The 23,425-nt window shown below is 37.7% G+C and overlaps 1 protein-coding gene across 1 annotated transcript in view; it reads left to right on the top strand.

Annotated features, from left to right (window-relative positions):
- The window catches only part of CNOT6 (CCR4-NOT transcription complex subunit 6), a 55,894-nt gene extending 35,342 nt beyond the window's left edge, over positions 1 to 20,552 (top strand). Inside the window, exons 8-12 of the mRNA XM_034403079.3 lie at positions 3,844 to 3,998; positions 6,911 to 7,065; positions 8,704 to 8,934; positions 12,549 to 12,751; positions 16,598 to 20,552. Coding sequence (XP_034258970.1) covers positions 3,844 to 3,998; positions 6,911 to 7,065; positions 8,704 to 8,934; positions 12,549 to 12,751; positions 16,598 to 16,810 — 957 coding nt within the window. The 3' untranslated portion in view covers positions 16,811 to 20,552. The remainder of the gene's footprint in view (positions 1 to 3,843; positions 3,999 to 6,910; positions 7,066 to 8,703; positions 8,935 to 12,548; positions 12,752 to 16,597) is intronic.
- The last annotated feature ends 2,873 nt before the right edge of the window (positions 20,553 to 23,425 follow it).

Consider the following 23,425-nt stretch of genomic DNA (forward strand, 5'->3'; position numbering starts at 1 on the left):
ACACCCACCCACACACACCCATGGCCCCCTGTCAATCTGCACGCATGTGATCATATATCAATGCTTCTTTGGATTATCTGGATGAATTATAAAACCGGATCATTCTAGGAACACTTCTGACTTGGCCTTTTTTCCGCTCTCTGGACTACAGTTAGTTGTCATGTTTTCATTCTCTAAGTAGAAAGTCTGCTGTTTGCAATGCGTTTATGCCACCGTAGTTAAGGATTTATGACTACAATAAAGACCTTGAGTTTGTATCAAAGCTGGCTATAAATGTGCAGTTGGAAGCACAAGACAGATTGAAAGTAACTCCTTTAATCGTTGACAATTGAAAACAAAGCATTTCATCTGATCATACAAGCTGTACAATATAGAATGTACCAGCACCATTTTAAAAATGCCCTGCAATAGTGCCTGAGAATGCTTTAGCCTTTTTAGCCTGTGCAATTTATATATGAGTTTGTACCTTGAAAACCTCCCATGCACCATTTTCAAGCTGATGTTTCCCTGAAAATAAGACCCTGTCCTTTTATTATTTTTTTGAACCCTGAAATAAGAGCTTGACCTTATTTTCAGAGAGGTCTTATTTTGGGGAACGTGGAGCAAGACAGGGCTCCTCTTGCCATTTTACCTGATTTCCAGATCTGTCTCCCTAACCCTAACCAGAGGAAGTGGCGGGGACCGGCTGCGCATGCAGTTAAATATTTTCAGGGAGGGCTTATTTTCGGGGGAGCGCTTATTTTTGGGAAGGGGAGCTTATTTTAGCACATGCACTCAAAAGCCTGATTGGGCTTATTATTAAGGAATGTCTTATTTTTGGGGAAACAGGGTATCTAGTTCAGTAACAAAATGGGTTACACCTCCATAGCTTCATTGTTTAATTATAGTGAGATTATCAATCATTTCAAATTGAAATTGACACTGACAGGGAAGCTGGTCAATCATTATGCAAATGACTGGAGCTTCCTCTCACAAGAATTGAAGTGGAATGAAATAGCTGGAATGGACCAGTTGCAGAAAAGATTGACTGGGATCTGGCTGGGTTGGCCAGAGTAAAGTGCCCGATCTCTCTGCAAGACCTGATTCATTTATACCTGTCTATTGATGGATGCTTCCAACAATACAGAGGATTATCCCATCCAGCTCTCCCTTGGATACATTCTCCTTTTAGATCCCAAAGATCTGTTTGAAAAATTCATTCAAATAATCAGAAGCTGGTCTCATTTATATCTGGAAAATAAACTATATGCAAGAACATGTCTATATGCCATATGTACAGCCAAAGAAATCACATTCTACCATGTTTGAGTATAGCTGACTAGATCAGGAAATTGGGGCCATTCAGCTAGGTCCATTTGATCCTGTCTGTAAAGTTTCAGACTAAAGCCATGATTGATTCTGGATCCTTCAGGAATTTCATTGACCTCACATTTGCTGAAAACTTCATTTTGAACTTTTCACAACTCTCGACTTCTTCAACTTACCATCTCTGAAAAAGTGCACCATCCAGATGGTACGCCCCAGGCAGTAAAGTTTCCAAGAACTAAATGAATCCTCCTCCACCCAGCATATCTTCCAACATCCTAACCCTGCTGAACCATTTGCAATAGAAACTAATGATTCTGATATCACAATAAATGTTATTTCAACAAGATAATATATGTAGCTCAGAGTAGAACTGTGGAGTCCTTAGTGCTCTCTGAGCTTGATTGTTTACTGGCAGACATTTTATTACCTGACTAGGTAATGTCACTAAGAACTGATGATGTTACCTAGATGGGTAATGAAACATTTGCAAACAAGCAAACGACCAAGCTGAGAGAGCTCCAAGGACTCCAAAGGTTATTTGACTACGAGCTACAGCAAAAATACAGACCTTACTTCCCTGTATCTAGCCTGTAACTAGATAAAATTAAATTTATCAAAATTGCACTATATTGTCTGGGACAAGAAACTATTGGCTATTATGTAGCCTTTGAAACTTGGAGGCATTTACTGGAAGAAGCTCAAAACCTTGTTGAAGTTGGAATGGGTCATTGTAACCTGGAATACTTACAAGCTGCTCAGAAGTGCTATTAGCTCTTGTCAGAGACCAACCAAGGAAATGCACAAAGCTTTTATTTCTACTACCTAGACCCCGGAAAAGTGTATCTGTTCTTCATTATTGACTTATCAAATCCAAAGTTGTTGAACAAAAGTGTTGATACTTTTTTCTAAAATGGTACGCTTTATACCTTCCTCATGCTTGCCAACAAATTAACTCATTTGTCCTGAACCACATCCCCAGCTTTATGCATTGCACAAACATTTTATTTTGGAACATGAAATCCTATTCACATGAGAACCAGTTTGATGTAATGGTTAAAGGCACTGGACTAGACATGTAGGAGATTCTATGCTCCAGGCATAATCTGGGCAACTGGTCACTCTTTCAGTGCTAGAAGGCTAGAAAGAGTGCTTATTCCATGCCAAGTTTTTATACCAGTGCTTAAGTCAAGCCTTATTTTGTGCCATTAACCCAAAATCTTCTATATGGTAAAAAAGCTGCAGCCATGCATAAACTACTTTGCTATTAACAATATAAAATTCTATGGGCTACAAATGTAAATATAGCATACATCCACAGGAATAACACCTTATTTTGCAAACTGGCTAAACTACTTTTTTTATCATTTGCCTACTTTAAATCATAAGAGCCAGCCTTTGAATCTACACAACTGGAAGTTCAAGTGCTTAAGGTTCAGGTGCTTAAGGATCAGACAAGGAAATGTGCAAACATTTTGCTGACTGACACAACTTGGTCCCGCTCTTTCAGTTGGTCTGGTTATCATCAGATACTATAAGTAATTGGTTTAGATCTGAAGGAACAGGTCTACGACTTGAGTGGTTTCCTAAACTTGCAACTTCTGCTTGAGTTAAAAAAAAGAGGCCATGATCATGGGAGTCTTTGCCCAGCTTTGTCTGGCACTTCTGTTATGGTAGCTTCTGAGTTACGAAGCCCTTAAGCTGTGCCTTCTGCTCCCATAATGCTGTATTTACACTATTACAATGGGTCTGTGTTTGAAGATAATTCAGAAACTGCAGTTGGCTGAAAACATAGCTTCTGGCAAAATCTAGCAACTTTAGGACTATAACATCTGATGCTTCTATAAATTCAGTGGTTACTAGTAGATTTCCAGTTCCAATGCATACTTCAGTCTTCAGCCTATAAAATCATTCATGATTCAGTTCTCATGTATTTTCCCAGCCATCTATTATAGTAAGAATCAAACCATTCTGTCTATTCATCCCAGGAATACATGCATACAGTCTACAACAAGTAAAGAGAGGTGATGTAGGAGATGACCAGGTTGAGCCCAAAGGAGAGGTCAAACATCATCAATCTCGAGTCCCTTCATGCCCACAAGTGATCTAAATCCAGTCCATTGACTCTTATCTACCACTAGTTTGCTTTGACTGTTAGTAATTCAGATTCTTGTAGACCCCATTAGCATATAATAAACCATTTGAACTGCCTGGATTCCTCATTTCCTGCACTTGACAAGTAGTCCTTGATCATGGCAGTCCCAAGGTTATGGAACAGCTTACTTTCACAAAGCCATTCATGTTGGTATTGGACTGCCTTTTGGGAGAAGGGTATATTTTAATGTTTTGCTGGTTTTCAGTCAACAGTTTTCAGTTAACGTGATTTTTGTTTTATGGGTGTTTTTGAATGTGATGTTTTCATTATTACTTTGTAAACTACCTGGAGTTTTTTTTGGAATTGGATGATATTCAAATCCTTGTAATAATTACAAATGAATATATTGTATTTAACTAATTATTTGCTTTCTTATATTTTAGGAGGTTGAAACCGAGCAGTACTACAGTTTTTTCCTAGCAGAATTGAAAGAACGTGGGTACAATGGATTCTTTAGTCCAAAATCCAGAGCTAGGACAATGTCTGAACAAGAAAGAAAACATGTTGATGGTTGTGCAATATTTTTTAAGACAGAAAAGTAAGCAAACACTTTTTCCCTGGATCACATGCATTAACTTGCATAACAAAATCAAGTTTTCTCTTTGCAACAAAAGCTATTTCTTTATCTTTATCTTTAGTTACTTTGCATTAAAAGGTCTTTTTATAAGTTACTGATTTAAGAATCTTGTAATACCTCAGCCGTTAACAGCAAAACTGTTCATTAATGAGGTATGAAGAAAGGGGGCTGTGGATTTTAAAGTAAGAATGTAAAATACATTTCAATCTGAGTTACCTCAAATCTGAAACACCCATGTTGGGCGCAAAATGGCCCCACACAAGGTTGTGAAATACCTGTTTCAGGTATGAGATGGGCATACCTGAAGTGTTTCAAAGTGTTTGGGGACTGTTGCAAACAAGAGAACAGAATTAATTTGAGCTCAAAATACTTCAGAGCAATACAAAACAGCCTGCTCTCCATTCAAGATGGAGCACTTCATATTTTAATGAGGTGTTTGGCACTTGAAACTGTTGGCGTCAAATATTTTGCACACCAGTTTCTTCAGCATTATTTTCATAATAGCAAGGGGATTTGATTGCTATTGAAGAATCAGTATTGATTTTTTTCCCATGTAGATTCAGATGTTTAGAATTGTTTAGTATATTGGTTGAAAGCAGTTTTTTTGTTTTCTTTGTAGTTTGTGCTTGACATAAATGTGTATTTGTAGCTGAAAGAATATGAATATTTATCTTAGATATCCTATGTTGAAGTTACACTGTAAGAATCCTGGTGTAGCATAGAAACTTTGACTGAGCTATGAATTGAGACATCTTTGTTTGTCACCTTGAATTATTTATAAATTTATTTGTAAAATTAATAAAGGGTGGGATACAAACAAATAAATATAAAAAACCTCCACGATAAGATTGCCAGGCAATCTTAAGCAATTGTCTTCTCTTTCACTTATCTCACTCTCTCAATGCACAATATGAGACATGATGCTTAAACAGTTACAGGTTTTTAACTTACTGTCAATTTTAATAAAAACCAGTGTGGTATACAGGTAGTCCTTGACTTATGACCACAATTGAGCCCAAAATTTCTGTTGCTAAGTGAGACATTTGTTAAGTGAATTTTGCCCCTTTTTACGAGCTTACTTGCCACATTTAAATGAATCACTGCACTTGTTAAGTTAGTGAAATGATTGTTAAGTGAATCTGGCTTCCCCCTTTGCTTGTCAGAAGGTCTTAAAAGGTGATCACATGACTCCGGGACACTGCAACCATCATAAATACATGCCAGTTGCCAAGCAGTTCAATTTTGATCATGTGACCATGGGGAAGCAGCAAAAGTCATAGGTGTGAAAAATGGTCATGAGACACTTTTTAAGTGCCATTTTAACTTTGAATGGTCACTAAACAAACTGTTGTAAGTCGAGGACTATCTGTACTGGTTAAAGTATACCACATCAGGATCTGGAAGATTCAGTGAAGCCCATTCTTAGCCCTGGAGATTCTTTGGATGTCTTTGGGCCACTCACATTGTCTCAATCCATTCTATTGGAAGGTTGTGATTGTTGTTGGAAAAATGATGTGAGGAAATGTTGTATTTGCTACTTTGAGGTCAAAAGGCAGCCTATAAATCTAATAAATAAATAAGCTGTATGAAATACCCTTTATATTTAAAGGGTATTTCACCTATCTGTTTTGGCAAAATGCAACTGATTTTAAAAAGAACTTTTGGTGTAATAGCTGCCACCAGTAAATTTCCAAATCACTAAATTTTATCTTATCTTGGTTTTGAAGCTATCAATATACTGAATCTTAAGTGAATTAATATATTGAGTTCATCCCATTGCATTATATAGTACTGAAGCACTAGCATTCGCTAAGTATTATTTTGAAGGATTCACTAAAATAATTCTGTAACATTTTAAAATTCACTTGGTTCTCAAACGATGAATTCAAGATAACATTATTTGCAAAATGAAGTGCTTCTATTTTTAAAGAAGACTATATATATATCAGCTGTTACAATTATAACAATTATAAACATAGCATTTTTTTAGTTTGGACTAGACTACAATTTAGTTTGGTCTTCTTTTAGTAGGAATAAGTAAAGTAGCGTCTTCTTCAACTCTTAATGATTTCATGGATATATCCAAGTTGTTTTCTTGGCAATAATATGGAACTGGTTTTTTTTTTTTTTTAATTTGATTTATATGCCGCCCTTCTCCGGAGACTCAGGGCGGCTTACAGTGCATTCAGCAATAGCCTTCATACTTTTGTATATTTATACAAAGTCAGCTTATTGCCCCCACAAACTGGGTCCTCATTTCACCTACCTTAGAAAGGATGGAAGGCTGAGTCAACCTTGAGCCTTGGAGAGATTCGAACCAGCAGTAAATTGCAGGCAGCTGTGTTAATAACAGGGTGCTTTAAACCACTGTAGTACCAAGGCTCTCAAACTGGTTTGCCAGTACACTACTTGTTTTTGTTTTTTACTTTATTAACTTTATTAAATTTGAGCAAAACCCCAGACTTCCTTGTTAGAGAGGCTATTTACAGCATACATTGGCATAAAGCTCCTTTAAAAATTTATATAGATTGGAAATGAATGCTAGCAGCCAAATGCTGACATCTCAGTGCATATGTTGTTAACCTTGTTATTTGTTTCATTCTGCCAATGAATTAGTCTTTTTTGCCTACTCAGAAATTCAGCCTGAGTGACCTTTACTTATATATGGCATAAGCTATCACTTCATTGCTCTGTCTACATTAAATACATTTTAACTATTACGTAATTGCATTGTCTGTATTAAATAGATACTACATTTCACTATATCATTTCTATATTTTAAAAAGCCTGTTCTTAAGTAAATAAGCTGCGTCAAGTATAAATTTTTTTAAAAGTGGGAAATGACATCTTTGTTTCTGCCGTGTTCTTTTAAGGTTCACCTTGGTTCAAAAACATACTGTTGAATTTAACCAATTGGCTATGGCAAACTCTGAAGGATCTGAAGCAATGCTGAACAGAGTCATGACAAAAGACAACATTGGGGTTGCTGTGCTGTTAGAACTGCGAAAGGAGTTAATAGAAATGTCATGTAAGTTTGTTGTTAATCCAGTAGTAGATTGGATTGATTCATTTCATATATACACACACACACACCTACTTTGGGAGGGAAAAATCATTCAGAAGGGCTGTAAAAAAAACAAAGATGGATGCCTAATCAGTGACACTTTAAAGCTTTCTATGTTGTGATTGATTTAAGAATGAAAATTTATTTTATAATACTTTTCTAGTTCTAGCCCTTTCAGGCAGTCCTCATTTGACAACCACAATTGTGAGTGGCAAATCAGTTATTCAGTAACACAGTTTTTAAGTGAAACTGCAACTGTGTTTACAATCTTTTGCTCCCCCTCCCCTTTCTAGGCCTGTAAATGTCTAGAAACTTTTTTTTGTTTGCAATCATGATTGCAATTGTGAACAGTCACTAAACAAGGCAGTCACTAAATGAGGACTACCTGTATTCCTATTTTCAACATGGCTAGTTGGAAGTGAAAAAAACCCCTGTTCTTTACATATCAGAATTTCCTAGCTTTCAATATTACTAAAAGAGCAAACCTTCAGTTCTTGTACCGAAGAAAAATATTTTATCTGACCCAGCTACAACTGACAATCTTACTTAGTACACAAGAGGTGGCTCTACATCTGATTTTTGCAGTACAAAAGACCCTTTGATGTCAGAAAATTGAAAACAAAAATGTAATATGAATATTTCTGTGAGTTATTACAGCTTGCTTTTCATGTCATCTTTTCATATTTCTGTGTATGTTTTGTTAATGTCTAATGAAAATTAGATCATATGTTAAACACTAAAAATGGACTTATATACAGTATTTCATGTAACTATGTAAGGAGGCCACTTTTGAATTGCTTTATAAAAAACGCTGATCCCTTGTACTGTTACAGGAGAACAGATTTCTTTGATAGTACTACAACAGAGTCTTTAGTTATTCACACAAAGGGGCAACTTGAATAAAAACAGTTGTAGAACAGTTTATTAGCATTTATCCCTGCCTCTAAGTAACATGGCACTTTCTTTTTTAATTGTGAAGGTATCTCTTCTGCAAGGGAGACCATTGTCTATTCATGGGAGTCGCTGTGTGACTTAGAGATCTGATATTCTCATATTTCTGTTCATGTAGGGAGCCTCTATGAAGAGAAAATGTAGAAGTTACATTAGAAGATAGAGAGTTCAAGCAACAATGAGGGTCAGGCTAAAGATACGCTGCTGTCCTTTTCTATTGCTACGGGCCCTTAGAGGGTGTATAATTACTGGTTAGGCCTAAGTTTCTTTGGGTTTTTTCCATTTACAAAATTATTACATGTTGCTTCTAATTTTCTGAGCAGACAGTACAAAGACTAAAAGATCATCTTGGCTACATAGTTATAGATAGCAGCAGTAGTTGTTTTAAAGTAACACAATTTGTGTGTAGACTATCTTCGTGGCTTTTTGTTTTTGTGTTAGTAATGTAATAATGCCAACAAAAATGATATTGAGCTAATTTTTCTTTTTAAATGGTAAAATGGCTAGCTAGGCTAATGAATCCTGGTTAATTTCCATTGACAATCTCTAATTTAGTTGCCCAGAAGTAGGCTACAGTGAATTAACCATTGAGATTCATACAGTGCAATTCCATTCTTGCCACATTGTATATGTTTGTTTGTTTGTTTTTAGCTGGCAAGCCACACTCTGTAATGGATAAACAGCTGATTCTGGTAGCAAATGCACACATGCACTGGGACCCAGAATATTCTGATGTGAAGTTGGTTCAGACCATGATGTTCCTTTCTGAAGTAAAGAACATAATTGACAAAGCCTCACGGAATCTCAGACCTAGTGCTTCGGGGGAACATGCAACAATTCCACTTGTACTGTGTGCAGATTTGAATTCCTTGCCAGATTCTGGTAAGCAGATACATATTCTAATTAATTATTAGAATAATGATATTACTCATTAATTTTTTGTACAGTCTAAAAGAGTTTAGATTTTATTTACTGAAATACCTCTGAAAGTGTAGGATGGATTCCTTGCTGTTAATTAGGACTTCAGAAACTTCAAGCTGCTAAGCTCTTCTTGAGCACACTGTTGTGCAAAAATGATCAGTTCTGAATTCAGGTTCAGTTACTTCCAAAGAATAAAAAAAGGCAGAAGATGGAGTACAAAATTAAAATGTAAGAGGTGCCCTAATAGTTGTACTGTACATGGTTCAAAATTCAAAATTATGTGTCGCAAAGATCCAAAGCACTCTAAAGTCTTTGCTTGACCATCACTTGTTCAGGTTCTAAGTTAAGAGGGCATTTAATTGAGGATGGGTGTGTAAAGCTTTTTATAGATTTAGCATTTTGTATTAGATTTTTGTTCCACTTTTCCTCCACAGATATTCAAGGTGACATACATAACTATTCCTCCTTCAGTTTTCCCCACAGTAATAATATTGTCAGTTAACTTGGTGACCTCAAATTACTCTCCCAAAGTGACATAATGAGCTTCCATGGCCAAGGGTGACTTGAATCTAGGTCTCTCTAGTCCGAGTCCAGCACCTTAACTAATACATCTAATAAATTTAGTTTCAATTCAATCTCACTACATCTGCTGGAAATTTTTCTAATCTCCCATATGTAGCCTAGAGAGTGGTTGGAGGGCCAGTCGCTCCGAATCCAATCGAACAATAATTAGGTCTCATATTAAGACCTATTTAGTGGCGATAAAAGCGGCAAAGTGTGATTACTTTTCCGCTCTTATTGCATCGGCAGATAATCGCCCAGCCGCCTTGTTTAGAGTGACCCGCTCCCTCCTACATCAGGGAGCGCGGGAGGACCCCTTGCAAGGGCAAGCTGAGGATTTTGCACAGTATCTGCACGATAAAATCACTCAGATTCGGGAAGGCTTGGACTCTGACTGGGTAGATTCCGGCGGTGTGGCTGAGGCGGGTCTTGAGAATGTTATCTGGGACGAGTTCGATCCTGTGACTTCTGAGGACGTGGACAGGATTCTGGGGAGGTTAAACGCAATCACATGTTTACTAGACCCGTGTCCTTCCTGGCTGGTACTGGCTACCTGGGAGGCTACGCGAGGCTGGCTCCAGAGGATTATAAATGCTTCTTTGGGGGAGGGTTTCCTGCCGCCTGCTTTGAAAGAGACGGTGGTGAGGCCCCTCCTTAAGAAGCCTTCTCTGGATCCGGCTGTTATGGCTAACTACCGTCCTGTCTCCAACCTTCGCTTTATTGCGAAGGTTGTTGAGAGTATGATTGCGCAACAGCTCCCCCAGTACCTGGATGAAACCGTCTATCTAGACCCGTGCCAGTCCGGCTTCAGGCCTGGGTACAGCACGGAAACGGCATTGGTCGCGTTGGTTGATGATCTCTGGAGGGCTCGGGACAGGGGTTGCTCCTCTGTTCTGGTCCTATTAGATCTCTCAGCGGCTTTTGATACCATCGACCATGGTATCATGCTGCACCGGCTGGAGGGATTGGGGGTGGGAGGCAGCGTGTTGCGGTGGTTCTCCTATCTCTCCGACCGGTCGCAGTCTGTGTTGGCAGGGGGGCAGAGGTCGACCTCGAGGCGCCTTGTTTGTGGGGTGCCACAAGGGTCGGTCCTCTCGCCACTCCTGTTCAACATTTATGTGAAGCCGCTGGGTGAGATTATCCGTGGATTTGGAGTGCGATGCGATCTGTACGCTGATGACACTCAGCTGTACATCTCCACCCCAAACCACCCCAACGATGCCCTTGAAGTGATGTCCCAGTGTCTGGAGGCCGTGCGGGTCTGGATGGGGAGGAACAGGCTTTGACTCAACCCTTCCAAGACCGAGTGGCTGTGGATGCCGGCATCCCGATATAGCCAGCTGGCGCCATCGCTGGCTATTGGGGGTGAGTCATTGACCCCATAGAGGGGGCTTGCAACTTGGGCGTCCTCCTGGACACACGGCTGTCTTTAGAAGAGCATATGACGGGCGTGGCCAGGGGGGCTTTTTATCAGGTTCGCCTGATACGCCAGTTGCGCCCCTTTCTGAGTCGGGATTCCTTATGCACAGTCACTCATGCTCTCGTCACTTCTCGCTTGGACTACGCTAACGCTCTCTACATGGGGCTCCCCTTGAGGAGCACCCGGAGGCTCCAACTGGTCCAGAATGCGGCCGTGCGGGTGATCACGGGAGCGACATGGCGCTCCCATATAACACCTCTCCTGCGCGTGCTGCACTGGCTCCTGGTGGTCTTCCGGGTGCGCTTCAAGGTGTTGGTTCTCACCTTTAAAGCGCTCCATAGCTTAGGGCCAGGGTATTTACGAGACCGCCTTCTGCTACTGATAACCTCCCACCGGCCAATACGCTCTCACAGAGAGGGCCTCCTCAAGGTGCCGTCGGTCAAGCAATGTCGGCTGGCGGCCCCCAGGGGGAGACCCTTCTCTGTGGGAGCACCTGCCCTCTGGAACAAGCTACCTCCCGGAATACGGCTGATCCCGGATCTCCGCACTTTCCGTAAGGCCCTGAAGACGTTTTTATTTCAGCAAGCCGGCCTGGCCTGAATAGGTTTTATGGGTTAGTTTTTTAATTGTATTGCTAGGGGTTTTAAATTGGAGCAGCCATTTAATTTAATTTATTTTTAATTATTTTAACTTTTATATTGTATGTTATTTTAATTCTTGGCTGTTCACCGCCCTGAGTCCCTTCGGGGAGAAGGGCGGGATAATTAATTAATAAATAAATAAATAAATAAATAAATAAATAAATAAATAAATAAATAAATAAATAAATAAAAAAAAAATTACTGACCTTCAGTAAAGCATTACAGTATTGGTGAAGTGAAAGAATTTTCAAGACTGAAATTCGATATGAATGCTAACTACAGGTAGTACTTGATTTACGTCTACAATTGAGCCCAACATTTCCATTGCTAAACAAGGCAGTTGTTAAGTGAGTTTTGCTCCATTTTACAACCTTTTTTGTCACAGCTGTTAAGTGAATCACTACAGTTAAGTTAGTAACATGGTAACTTAACAACTGTCAGTCTGGCTTCTCTATTGATTTTGCTTGTCAGAAAGTTGCAAAAGGTGATCACATAATCCTGGTTCACTGCAATTGTCACAAATACATGCCAGTTGCCAATCGTCTGAATTTTGATTATATGTCCATGGAGATGCTACATTTTTTATAAGTATAAATTACTTTTTCAATACCTTTGTAACTACAAACGGTTAATAAATGAATGGTTGTAAGTCAATGACTACCAGTGGTGCAGTTAGGCTCGTTTTATTAACCTTTGGCTCACAAACACGTAGAACATCATTGTGTCTTTAATTTAGTTGATTTGGTCCAAATCATATACTTAATCCTTATTGTCGTATAGAAAACAAAAAATATGATAAACTGGTAAATATTTCCAGCTTCTTAGTCAATAAAAGCAGCATAAAAATGAAATGCATGGTAATATTTTCCTTTGGCCACGATGGAGCAATAGTACTGAAATGAACAAATTTGCTTTTTTATTAATAGTTCTTTTGTTAATTTACATTGTAATAGGTGTGGTTGAATATTTGAGCACTGGTGGCGTAGAAACAAATCATAAAGATTTCAAGGAACTGAGATATAATGAGAGTCTCACTAACTTCAGTTATAATGGGAAAAATGGAACTACTAATGGAAGGATTACTCATGGTTTCAAGTTGAAGAGTGCCTATGAGAATGGTTTAATGCCTTACACAAATTACACATTTGATTTCAAGGTAAGATTGATTTTATACAGAGATTATGACTCCTTAAAACAAATTCCCATTGCACTAATGTTGCTTTAAGGTTTATGTAGTTTAGCGTGGAAAACCGAATCCAGAAACATTATGAAATGTGAAGTCAATTATGGTAGGAATTAGGGATGTACAGGCTGAGAATGTGCAGGGCTTTGGAAATTGAAAAGAAAGAAAGAAATAATTTTCTGTTGTAATTATGTAGAAGTGTCCCCTAAGGTTCTGTTATTTCATATGTATATGAAGTTTCTGGAAATGATCATCATAGGATTAGAGCTAGTTGTTGGTAACATGTAGTTTATTTTTATTGTTCTGTAAATTCAGGACATCTCAGAAAATCTTGAGCATTTCCAGGTTGTTGGGGAGAACAAACCAGGACAAGACATATTTGTTACTGAATGTGGGAGATGGACTTACAATTTTGAAGAAACACTTACTATGAGTGGAGTGGGATGGCATTTATTCTTAAGGATCAGGGACGGTTTGAGATTATCCTATTTGATTCATCATTGATGAAGGAATAATCATATAACATCACTGACCATGTGGATCTTTTATCATTTTCATCTGATAAATCAGACCTGTCCCTGCCTGGCGAGAGAGACTTGGCTTTGGTGACTCATCTCCTATTGACCTCAAAGAAGCACTTACTGCTTATCTTGCCAGAGATACATTTGACACTAGCGATTAATTCTGCTTTCTGTAGATATAACAGATGGCCTCAGGAGATGAAGCAAGCTTCTTTCTTATTACAGCTTAGAGGGGGCTCAGAAAATACCTGAGTTTTTATTTGCTTTTAAAAATAGGGTATAATGTTAAAAAGGGGGGGAATTGGGGGAAAAAAACCCCACAAGTAAGGAAATGACCAAAACATGTTATGTACATTTAAAACCTTTTATTTCTTCAATTTATATAGCTGTGAATCTCACTTTTATGTGATTCTAGGCAGGTTGCAATAAAACAAATAAAATGCATAAAATATTCAATATAATAAATAAATAAAATTCACAGCAGCCAGCATAATCTAACCAATCATTCACACAGCCAAGCGATAGGTCGTAATACATGCCCAGGGCACTAGGCTAGGCTCCAAAGCCAAGATTTCAAGGCTTTACAAAAAGCCAGAGCCAATCTAATATGTGAGAATGATGTTCCAAACAGTGGGTGCCACAGCAAAAAAGGCTCTCTTGGGCTCCTCTAGTCAATACTCCTTAGCTGAAGGTACTTAGAGGAGGGGTCCCCAACCCCAGGTCTGTGGACCGGCACCAAACTGGGCACATCAGAAACAAAGCTCCATCTATGGGATGCAGGCAACACATGAAACCCTTCCAGTCTGCGGAAAAACCTCTCTCCACGGAACTAGTCCCTGGAGCCCAAAAGGTTGGAGACCACTGACCTAGAGAATGCCCTGCCCTGCCAAATCAGCCAGGACAATTAGCCCAATTTTTAAACATGTCATTAAAATTTGACCCCATGGAATAATATCAGGATTTTCATTGCATTGATAAATAGCCAGCTCGCAATCACACAACAAACACATATTGACAATCCAAAGTTGCAAATCGGAGGTCACATTATTTTTACAACATGAAGAGAGATTGTTTGTTGCTGCTCCACTCCAAAGCTCAAAATCAGTAAGTCTTGATATAGGGAGAACTTACATTTTGTGTGTAATGTACAATTCAAGAATATATTCCCAGTTTTAAATTACATTGAAGTTTGTAACAGTACAATTACAAATTTAATGAATATTAAACCAAAATTTGATGACAATGGATCAGAACCAGATCATATGACTTAGTGTCCTGTTATCTATTTTACTCTTCTAAAACAGATAGCTAGCCAGACCACCAGTGTTCTAATGTTAGGAGTTTGTTTAATATTTTTGTTTTTGAGCACACCTTTGTAAGCTGCCCAAAGCCATTAAGTGGATGAGAGTATATTAATTTTTTGAATATATAAACTCCAGATTAGGAAATCTATTTATAGCTAATACTCTTACTTCATATTATCTCATCGTTGCTTCTCTCATGTCTCTTCTCCTTTCCTATACTGATTTTGGAAAAAAAAAACCCTTGGCTCAGCAAGGTTCAGATATTGGATTCTGAATAAGATGAATGTTTTTTTCTGTTGTATTGGTTCAAGGCAATATTCTTACTATGTACATTGGCTAAATTACTGGTATTTCCAAGAACTACTGGTACTAGTGTACTATGAAAGACAAATGGGGAATTAATTTAGCCTCCATTGTCTCACCTAGAGTCTAGAATTATCCGTAGCTAAGCAATCTGGTGTTCTCCAGATGTTTAGGCCCCAACCAGCATAGCCAGGGCTATGGGATTGTGTACATTTTAGTTCTAAGCATTTTGAAAATGTCATATTCTGTCCTAAGAAGTAGAATTGGACTTCTTCTAAACCAGCAGAATGAAGATTTCTGTTCTGCCTCTGGGAACAATAAGCCTCACTAATTCTGAAGGCCTTAGTTATGGATCTCACATGCCATCTTTTGAGATTACGTGAATGTGTCAAACCAATTCAGATTCTATGGCTACTCTTACATCACCTCTCCTTTTTTGTCTAGACCCGTGATGGCGAACCTATGGCACACATGCCAGAGGTGGCACACAGAGCCATATTGGTGGGCACACGAGCGTTGCCCTAACTCAGCTGCAGCACGCATGCGCACGCTGCCCAGCTGATTTTTGGGCCTTCTGGGCCCAATGGAAGTCAGCAAACGGGCTGTTTCCAGCCTCTGGAGGGCCTCCAGGGAGGTGGGGAAGGCTGTTTTTGCCCTCCCCAGGTTCCTAGAAAGCCTTTGGAGTCTGGGGAGGGGAAAAAACGGACCTACCGGGCTCACCGTGCCATCACATGCCAAAAGCAGGGGGAGCATGAAGGGGTTGCGCACACATGCAGGGGGGGGCAGGGGGCATAGAATTATGGGTGTGGGCACACACACACGTGACCACCCCGCGCTCCCTCAGCTTTTGGAACGCGATGACAAAAAGGTTAGCCATCACTGGTCTAGACATTGTGTTTTTTAATCTTTTTGAAAAAGGATATCGTAACCATTGCCATCGCCATAGATAGCTATCCCACTAGTTTCACAACTGAGTTTATGTAACTTCAGTATCATCTGTGGTAACTATAGCTTATTTTCTTCTCTTCACACCAAAATATCACACCATATTTTATGGTGCCATAAACCTGATCTTGTTTTCCTGCAAACAACAGTTTTTCTCTCATTGTGGATCTATCTTGATCAGAAGGTAATTAATCAAATTCATCTCCTGAAGTTGGGACCAGGGGCCATTTCTTAATATCACAAATATAAGACAATTTTTAAAATGTCCCTTATCAAAGTCCTGTATTTCAGCCCACTCACACATGTAGTGGTAGTCATTCTGATGCTGCATATGTTACACCAGGTAGCTAAGAAAGCATGGCAAAAGCCATCTTCCCTGGCTCATGGTTCCAGATATTTAAATGGTTTTTACATTTTTATACCTCTCCTATTCGGTAGTTATGTGAGCTGATTTATTGCACACATCAGCTGTGGATAGAGAGAACTGTAAATTAAATGTTACAGGCAGCGGGGATTGGAGTGACAACCTGATAGCTACAAGCAGTGGAAACTGAAGTAGTAATGCCACATCTGATTTCAAACTATAGGAAAATGTATATTGGAGTAGGTATTTTCTGAGAACTCTGCATAGGCCAGCCATCTAAAAATACACCAGTGGATATTTTAACATGAAATTAATGTGTTCATACAAACCTATAGTTTATTAATGTAAAGATATTTATGCAGTTCCTTTCTCTCTTTTTTAGGGTATTATTGATTACATCTTCTATTCTAAACCTCAGCTGAATATTCTTGGCATCTTAGGACCTTTGGATCATCATTGGCTAATAGAGAACAATATAAGTGGCTGTCCACACCCGCTCATTCCTTCTGACCACTTCTCACTTTTTGCACAACTGGAGCTGGTGCTGCCTTTCCTGCCCCCGGTAAATGGAATCCATCTGCCTAGCAGGAGGTAGTCAAGTACATTTTAGAGGACAACCTCGATGTAATTTGTAAAATTGTAAAATCTGAATATAGAGGAGTGAGGTATGGCCAACAGGGATCTTTCTTAATGATCTTAATTTTAAATCTAATAATTTGTTAAAGAAATAGTAAAAGCCAGGTGCTATCAGACACACAATTCTGAGCCCAACATGCTTTATATACTGTTAGACAGGGATTGGTGCATGGGCACCTTTCTTAGATTTGTTACCAATAATCTGTTTGTTTTATCCAATGTAATATTTCATGCCTTGAAAATAGGGAATTACTATAATAAATTCTCTTTTGCACAGATATCTGTAGCACTACTTTTTGAGGCCAGTAGTTAAAAATCAAAAGACCATTCTTCCATACTTCACTCCCTTCTTTTTCAGACTTGTTTGTTTGTAAAATATAGAATTTGAATTTAGCCTTTATTGATTGTATATGAACAACAGAAAACCTGATTTATGAGATTTTGTACTTTAAAAAAAATCAGATTTGGAAAATGATTGTATTGTAAACTAAGGCTAAATTTTTATCTGTTTCATGTGTTATAAAGGCCAGCTTGTAAAAGAAGTTGCACCAGATTTTCTCTGCTAATGATTTGCACTGTTAGGGCTTTTAGCCCATATGTACTACTTCATTTTTTAAAATTGAGAACACCGCTTTTAAATCTGAATTTGGTAAATTCATAGTTAACATGCATCCGTTTCTTTCTTTCTTTTAACTTAAAGTGGCAACTTTCACTTGTTTTTGGAACAGATAAGCTAAGCAGTGTCTGATTAGGCTTTTGTGGATGGATAGCACTCATCAGTTTGATCACTCTAGCATTTTTCCTGTCAGAAGTGGGTTGGGCAGAACATTGTGTACAGCTCTTTAGTTTCTGTGTTGAGTCACCAATTTCCTATCTCCACTGTGCCTGCTTGATTTTGTTCTCAATTAGCACTGCCTGTGCATGCAGAGGGAACCTGGGCATCCTCTTTTATTTTTAAAAAATAATGTTAACATTTTGTGAAAATTTTATGAAGATACTTTTGTATAAGCTGTGGCATCTATTTTGTTTTCCTTTTGTGAAGCGTTGGAATATCACTTTTATGAACATGCTCAGATGGTGGGTACACAAATTCTAAGCTTCTGATACCCCTGCACTGCTTCTTTCAATGTTATTGCATAATGCTGTTTCTTTCCTAGCCTCACTCCCCCACTAAATACCATCATGTGAATTCCTTTTTCAATTTAACTGTATTCCTCAGTCGCCATTCCTTGAAGATTAAGTATGCCGTCTTCTATTTTATGAAGCAGTGTAATTAGAAATGCTTTTTCAGTACAGGTTCCCTAGACAACATTTCAGATCAATCATTAAAGTGACCAAGTCCTTTTCTGTAAAGTGTCAACAAAAATAAAATTGTGTACCCACATAGTGCCATTAGTATTTGAAAGCCGTGTGTGTATGTATTTGTATACACACACACATACACAATTTGTTCTAAAGGGGAATTTTATCGAATCCTTAGTAGGCATACATTCAATATTACCTTATATAAAGAAAGAACTTGGTCAAACTGCTTTTGTTTCAACTGCAGGCAGAGAAATAAAAGCTCGCTCTTGTATTGAGATTCTGAAAATAATGACTTTTTAAAAAATAAAAATGGATCTTAATAATTGAATATTTTATAAAGAGGAAATTATCTGCACTTAGAAGTGCTTAACCATTTTGTTTTGAAGAGAACAATAAATTTGCAATGAATTCATGTTTAAAACATTTTAAAGTTTCAGTAGAAAAGGGAGATCTTGAATCCTTGTCTAGGACCTGATTTTTTTTCTGTTTGTCGTTGTTGTTGTGGGGTTTTTTTGTTTTTTGTTTGTTTGGGTTTTTTTTTTAGTTATTCAAATACCAAACATGTCCAGTTTATAATCAGTACATCGGAATGCTGGTAACAATTGATGTAGTAGATCCAATGAGTAGTGATGGTTTTTTGTTCTTTTGTTCTTTTTTTGGTTGGGGTTATTTTGTAAAAGTGTGAATAAAAGGTGTTTTACTCATCTTTCCTTAACAATGTGTTGGTAATATATGTCATGACAATTTTCTCTGACAGTGGAACCAATTTAGCTTGTCATATTTTGCAACTCTTTTGTTTCCTGATCATCTGGATTATTTAGTAGTATGTCCAGAAAGCTTTATAGAAGGGAAGCACTTATACATTTTATATTTCTTGGAAGGAGTTGATTTTTTTTTTCCATTTAATTTGGAGCTTGAGTGCACTTGGTAAATCTTAAAGGTTTAAGCTTTACAAATCCATTTTCACCTTTAATTGTTCCGTCTTAAATACATATCTGTATGAATTTGTGGTAGCATATTCAGTGCTTAGAAGCCTATTCAGGTGCTCTTCTATTCTTGCCTGGGCATATTGCAGTCTCCAAACTGCTCAAATTAATTTTCTATGTTTGGATAAGAAGATGAATAAAATCTCCTCAGAAACAATAGAGCCCCTTTGGCATCAGTGGACCTTTGGTCAAATCCTGCAGCAATGAATTGAAGCTCACTTTGAGGAAATATTCTGCAACTTTACTGAATAACATTAATTGCACCAAGTGTAATACTATTTTTAAATAATTTTCTGCATCAAACAAATTCAGATATTTAATAAATAAAATGCAATAAACGATGTCTTCACAAAATGCTAATTTCCAGTAACTTTAACACTTTATTTTCTTAAGGTGGCTTTGGATGTTGCCATAATATATGTTCAGTATTTCTTATTAATGTAATCACATATATTAAGTCAAAAGCGTAGAGCATTGCTGGGCATGAAGTGTCCTGTCCCTGTCCCCTAATTTAAGAAAAGAACTACATATATCTGTTTGGTTCTGAAATGTGCATACATTCAGTTGTTAACAAAACTTAAATGGAAAATATCAACGTTAGGGATTTTGAAATGTTAAGATCACCGAGAAAAATATCGAGGGTATGTGTGTAATTATTTTGTCCCTGTTTATTTGTGGGTTTAAAACATACAAAGTCTCCATTGTAAAACTAACCATTCAAAATGCAGACTTGCACCCACTTATGTAAATCTCTGATAAAATTATATGAATTTTGCTGTGGCTTAAATATAGAATAGTAGGTTCAGATGTCAAGTTCTCACTTCATCCATAGGACAAAGAACTCAAAGACAAAATAATTGCACTACCATTTTTCAACAGAGTTAATCACTGCAAATTTCCAAGTCAAATTTACTGCTTAAGTAGTGAGTCTGTTTTATTTTCCCATCCAGCCTGACACAGTATTTTCATATATGTTAACTCCTGATATACTTTTCAGTTGTGTAAGCTTCTTTAAAATGTAGGTAATCTTGGTATGTTTAAGTAGTGTCTAAATTTTAGATAGTCTCTATTCACAGTACTTCTGTATAACGTGTAATGCACTGGACTAACTCTTGTTTACCATATGTGTAACAAAAAAACAAAAACAAAAAAAAACCAGCACATCATCTGCACTAAGCTCAAAGAATGTTGCATTTGTCCATAGGCAGCTCTTCAATATGATAAATGGGAAATTGAATATGGTCTGATGGTAAACAAGGGCTTTTACTGTTCTCTTCAGTGGAACTTTCTTCTTGGTCAAATTTTAACTAGCTAGTATTATATTTATATACAGGGTTGTCTTTTTTTTCTTTACCAATGTATTTTCCTACTCATAGCTGACCAATAAATTCAATATCTGTTTCAAATCTCCTTGAAGTCTAATTTTCATATTTCATCTGTGTATGAATATATCTAATTTCATTAGATTGTTCGGTTGTTTTTACAGTAAGGGTGAATCTTGTCTTAAGGAAGATCTCTGTTTTGACAGACCATAATTCCGTTTAATTGACCAGAGCAATTGAGACTGAAAATGCAAGTAGATACATTTTGAATCCTTGGATTTCTATCGGAAAGAAATGGCATTTCTATTTTGTTTGCTTTTTGCCTTTCATTTTTGCCACTTAAACCAGGAATTACATTTTTTAATATCTATGGTGCCTCTGATAAAAGGAGTATAAATGTTGACCTGATTATTTGACTACAAATAGAATGGCATATATTTTTCAAGAACAGGAACAGTGAAATATTGTCAGAGCTGTCATTCAGTCTGAAGAACAAGTTTCTTTCGAGGGTCTTATGGTGAGGAACTTGCAAGATCTAGAATTTACATTTCTGAGAACTTCATGCTTTGGAATCATGTTTGATCCTACAGGATTGTTACCTCTGCTGTGATAGTTGATGCTGTTGGTATCAAACTTGTATGAATGAATTTTGTCGTCTCAGCCTCTCTTCTGAATATGGTCACTAGTAAAGGAGCAAATTGGAGACATAGATCATGAGAATGATCTCACCGCTCTTCCTACAATTTCTAGCCAAATGTTAGACCAACAGACTCCAACCTTTCCACCTTTGTGGACTGGCGGAGGGGGGGGGAGAGCAAATCCACTTGTGCCACTTGCACAAGTGGAGCTGTGCGCATGAGCCCGCTCGCCCGCTTCTTGCACAGCCCAGGGGTTGAGGACCCTTATGTTAAACCACTGCAAGCCCTTTATTGTGTGGTATTTGCACATCTAATCCTGAGTAAATATAGATGGTCTTTTTCTATAGCTGGTTTTAATGCTCTTCCTTCCTCCCTCTAGGTGGGTAGATTTCATGAGACCATATCCTCAGAGACATAGCTTTCGTGGCTCTAGGGAGGTTAAACTCTTGCCCGTTTCTTTTTACTGTCTCCCTTGTGTGTGTATGATATGCTGACACATGTTTTGCTCTCCCCAATTATATCCAAATTTAAGGGACATACAGATAAATTTTATATTCATTATTTTTAAACCATGTTTTCACTCATATTCCAAGTTGCCAAATACCTTTACTGAGCCATACAGTTTTGTAAAACTCTGACTTAGATGCATTGTTCTATTGTTTTATGATTGTTTGGTAATGGGTTTGCCGTGGCGATCTTGTTTCCTTTCTCTTATTAGTGATACTGGTCCAAGTTCTGATAAAATAATTTCATTTTGTTTACATTGCTGGGATTTAAATCAGTGATTCTGAAACCTTAGTAGATGTAACTCTAGATGATGTAGTGAAGAGGAGGAAAAAATACTCCTAAATGTTCAGATACAAAAGAATTAAACCTAATTTATCAATCTAGATAGAGGATGGAGTCCAGCAAAGCCCAGGAAACTCGAACTGTAAGTAATCAATTAGGAGCAAGAAAGCTCTTCACAGATTAATTTTGAAAGATGGAAAATGGACCCTGTTGGATGTTCGTTCTATATTATATATTCCCAACAGGAAGAGGAAACCATTGTTGGCTTGCTCCTTCCAAGGGAAAACCAATTGTCCGAGTCCTGGAACGAGGATTGGAAAATCAGAAGAAATTTATTCTCTGCAAAAAAATGGGACTAGATATAATACAATGTGTATTATAGATTAAACTGAACTCTTCTTTGTGTACTTGCTATATACAGGAATCCTCATGTGGACAGGAATCCTCATTTCCTTGTTTCCCTTTGTCTTTTTAATTCTAAATTGGTTCCTTAACAGTTAACACATAATAAATCTTAAAGTATCTTATTATCCTGACATCTCTTCTACCAAAGAAGAAAGCTAAAACCCTGTGCACTTCTGATGCTACAGAAGAGAATGAAAGGAATAATAAACAGGAGGACTTTCCACTCCCTTCCAGAGTGTGGAAAAATTTTTTCTGTGTGAAAACAGTAGCAACACTTCAAAATTGTGGTGATTCCAACAGCAGCGATTGTGAGAAAGATTAATTTATTCCAGAAGGGCCAACTTGCTACACTTTGGTGCAGAGGTGTCTAAATGTATATACTCTACTACAATGAAACACAAGTCAATGAAATATTAAGGAGTTTAAAAACTTACTATGAATAAAAAATAGAATAACAGAATGCGTATAAATATGTGCCTGTCTTTCAAGAAATAACGGGAGTATTTCTGTAATAAAAGGATCCTGGTTCTAGAGAGCTACAGTTACATAGTAGCTGTGTGACATAGCTGCGACATAGATATAAAAAGCTACGAGCTAGTGATCTAAATTGCATTAAATACCTTAAAATATTCATTGAATCTGTGTGGGTATATTAAAAATGATTTTAAAACAAGGACTGGAATTTTAACGGCTTTGAGAACACTTTAAGAGTACTGTATTTTAAAAGTTAAACCTAAAAGGGAAAATATTACCTACTTAATTTTTCTGACAAATGAAAAGATGTATTCATGCCTTTTCTCTGGTACACCCCCCATGAGAGAAAGGTGCTCTAAATATCTTCTATGTAGAGTAACTGCTCTTTTTTCTTCAGAAATATTCCATTTGTCATTGTACTATTTTTGAAAGTGAAGTATTTTGCATTTACTTTAGGTCAAATCTTAGGAAGGATTTATTTTCCTTGCAGACAGCTGGTCATTTGCATTCTTTTAGCGAGTTGTTGAGGTTTATCTGTGTCATCAGGGTCACCTGAATGGTGCAAATGGGTGGGGAGCCTTCTTGGAACTGCTGAAAGGACTGTGTTGTAGACTGGAGATAGATGATGTGGTATCCTGCCCCTCGCTAAATGACT

The sequence above is a fragment of the Pantherophis guttatus genome, chromosome 2 (assembly GCF_059756535.1).
Source record: "Pantherophis guttatus breed Tessera chromosome 2, ASM5975653v1, whole genome shotgun sequence".
NCBI classification, from domain to species: Eukaryota; Metazoa; Chordata; class Lepidosauria; order Squamata; family Colubridae; genus Pantherophis; species Pantherophis guttatus.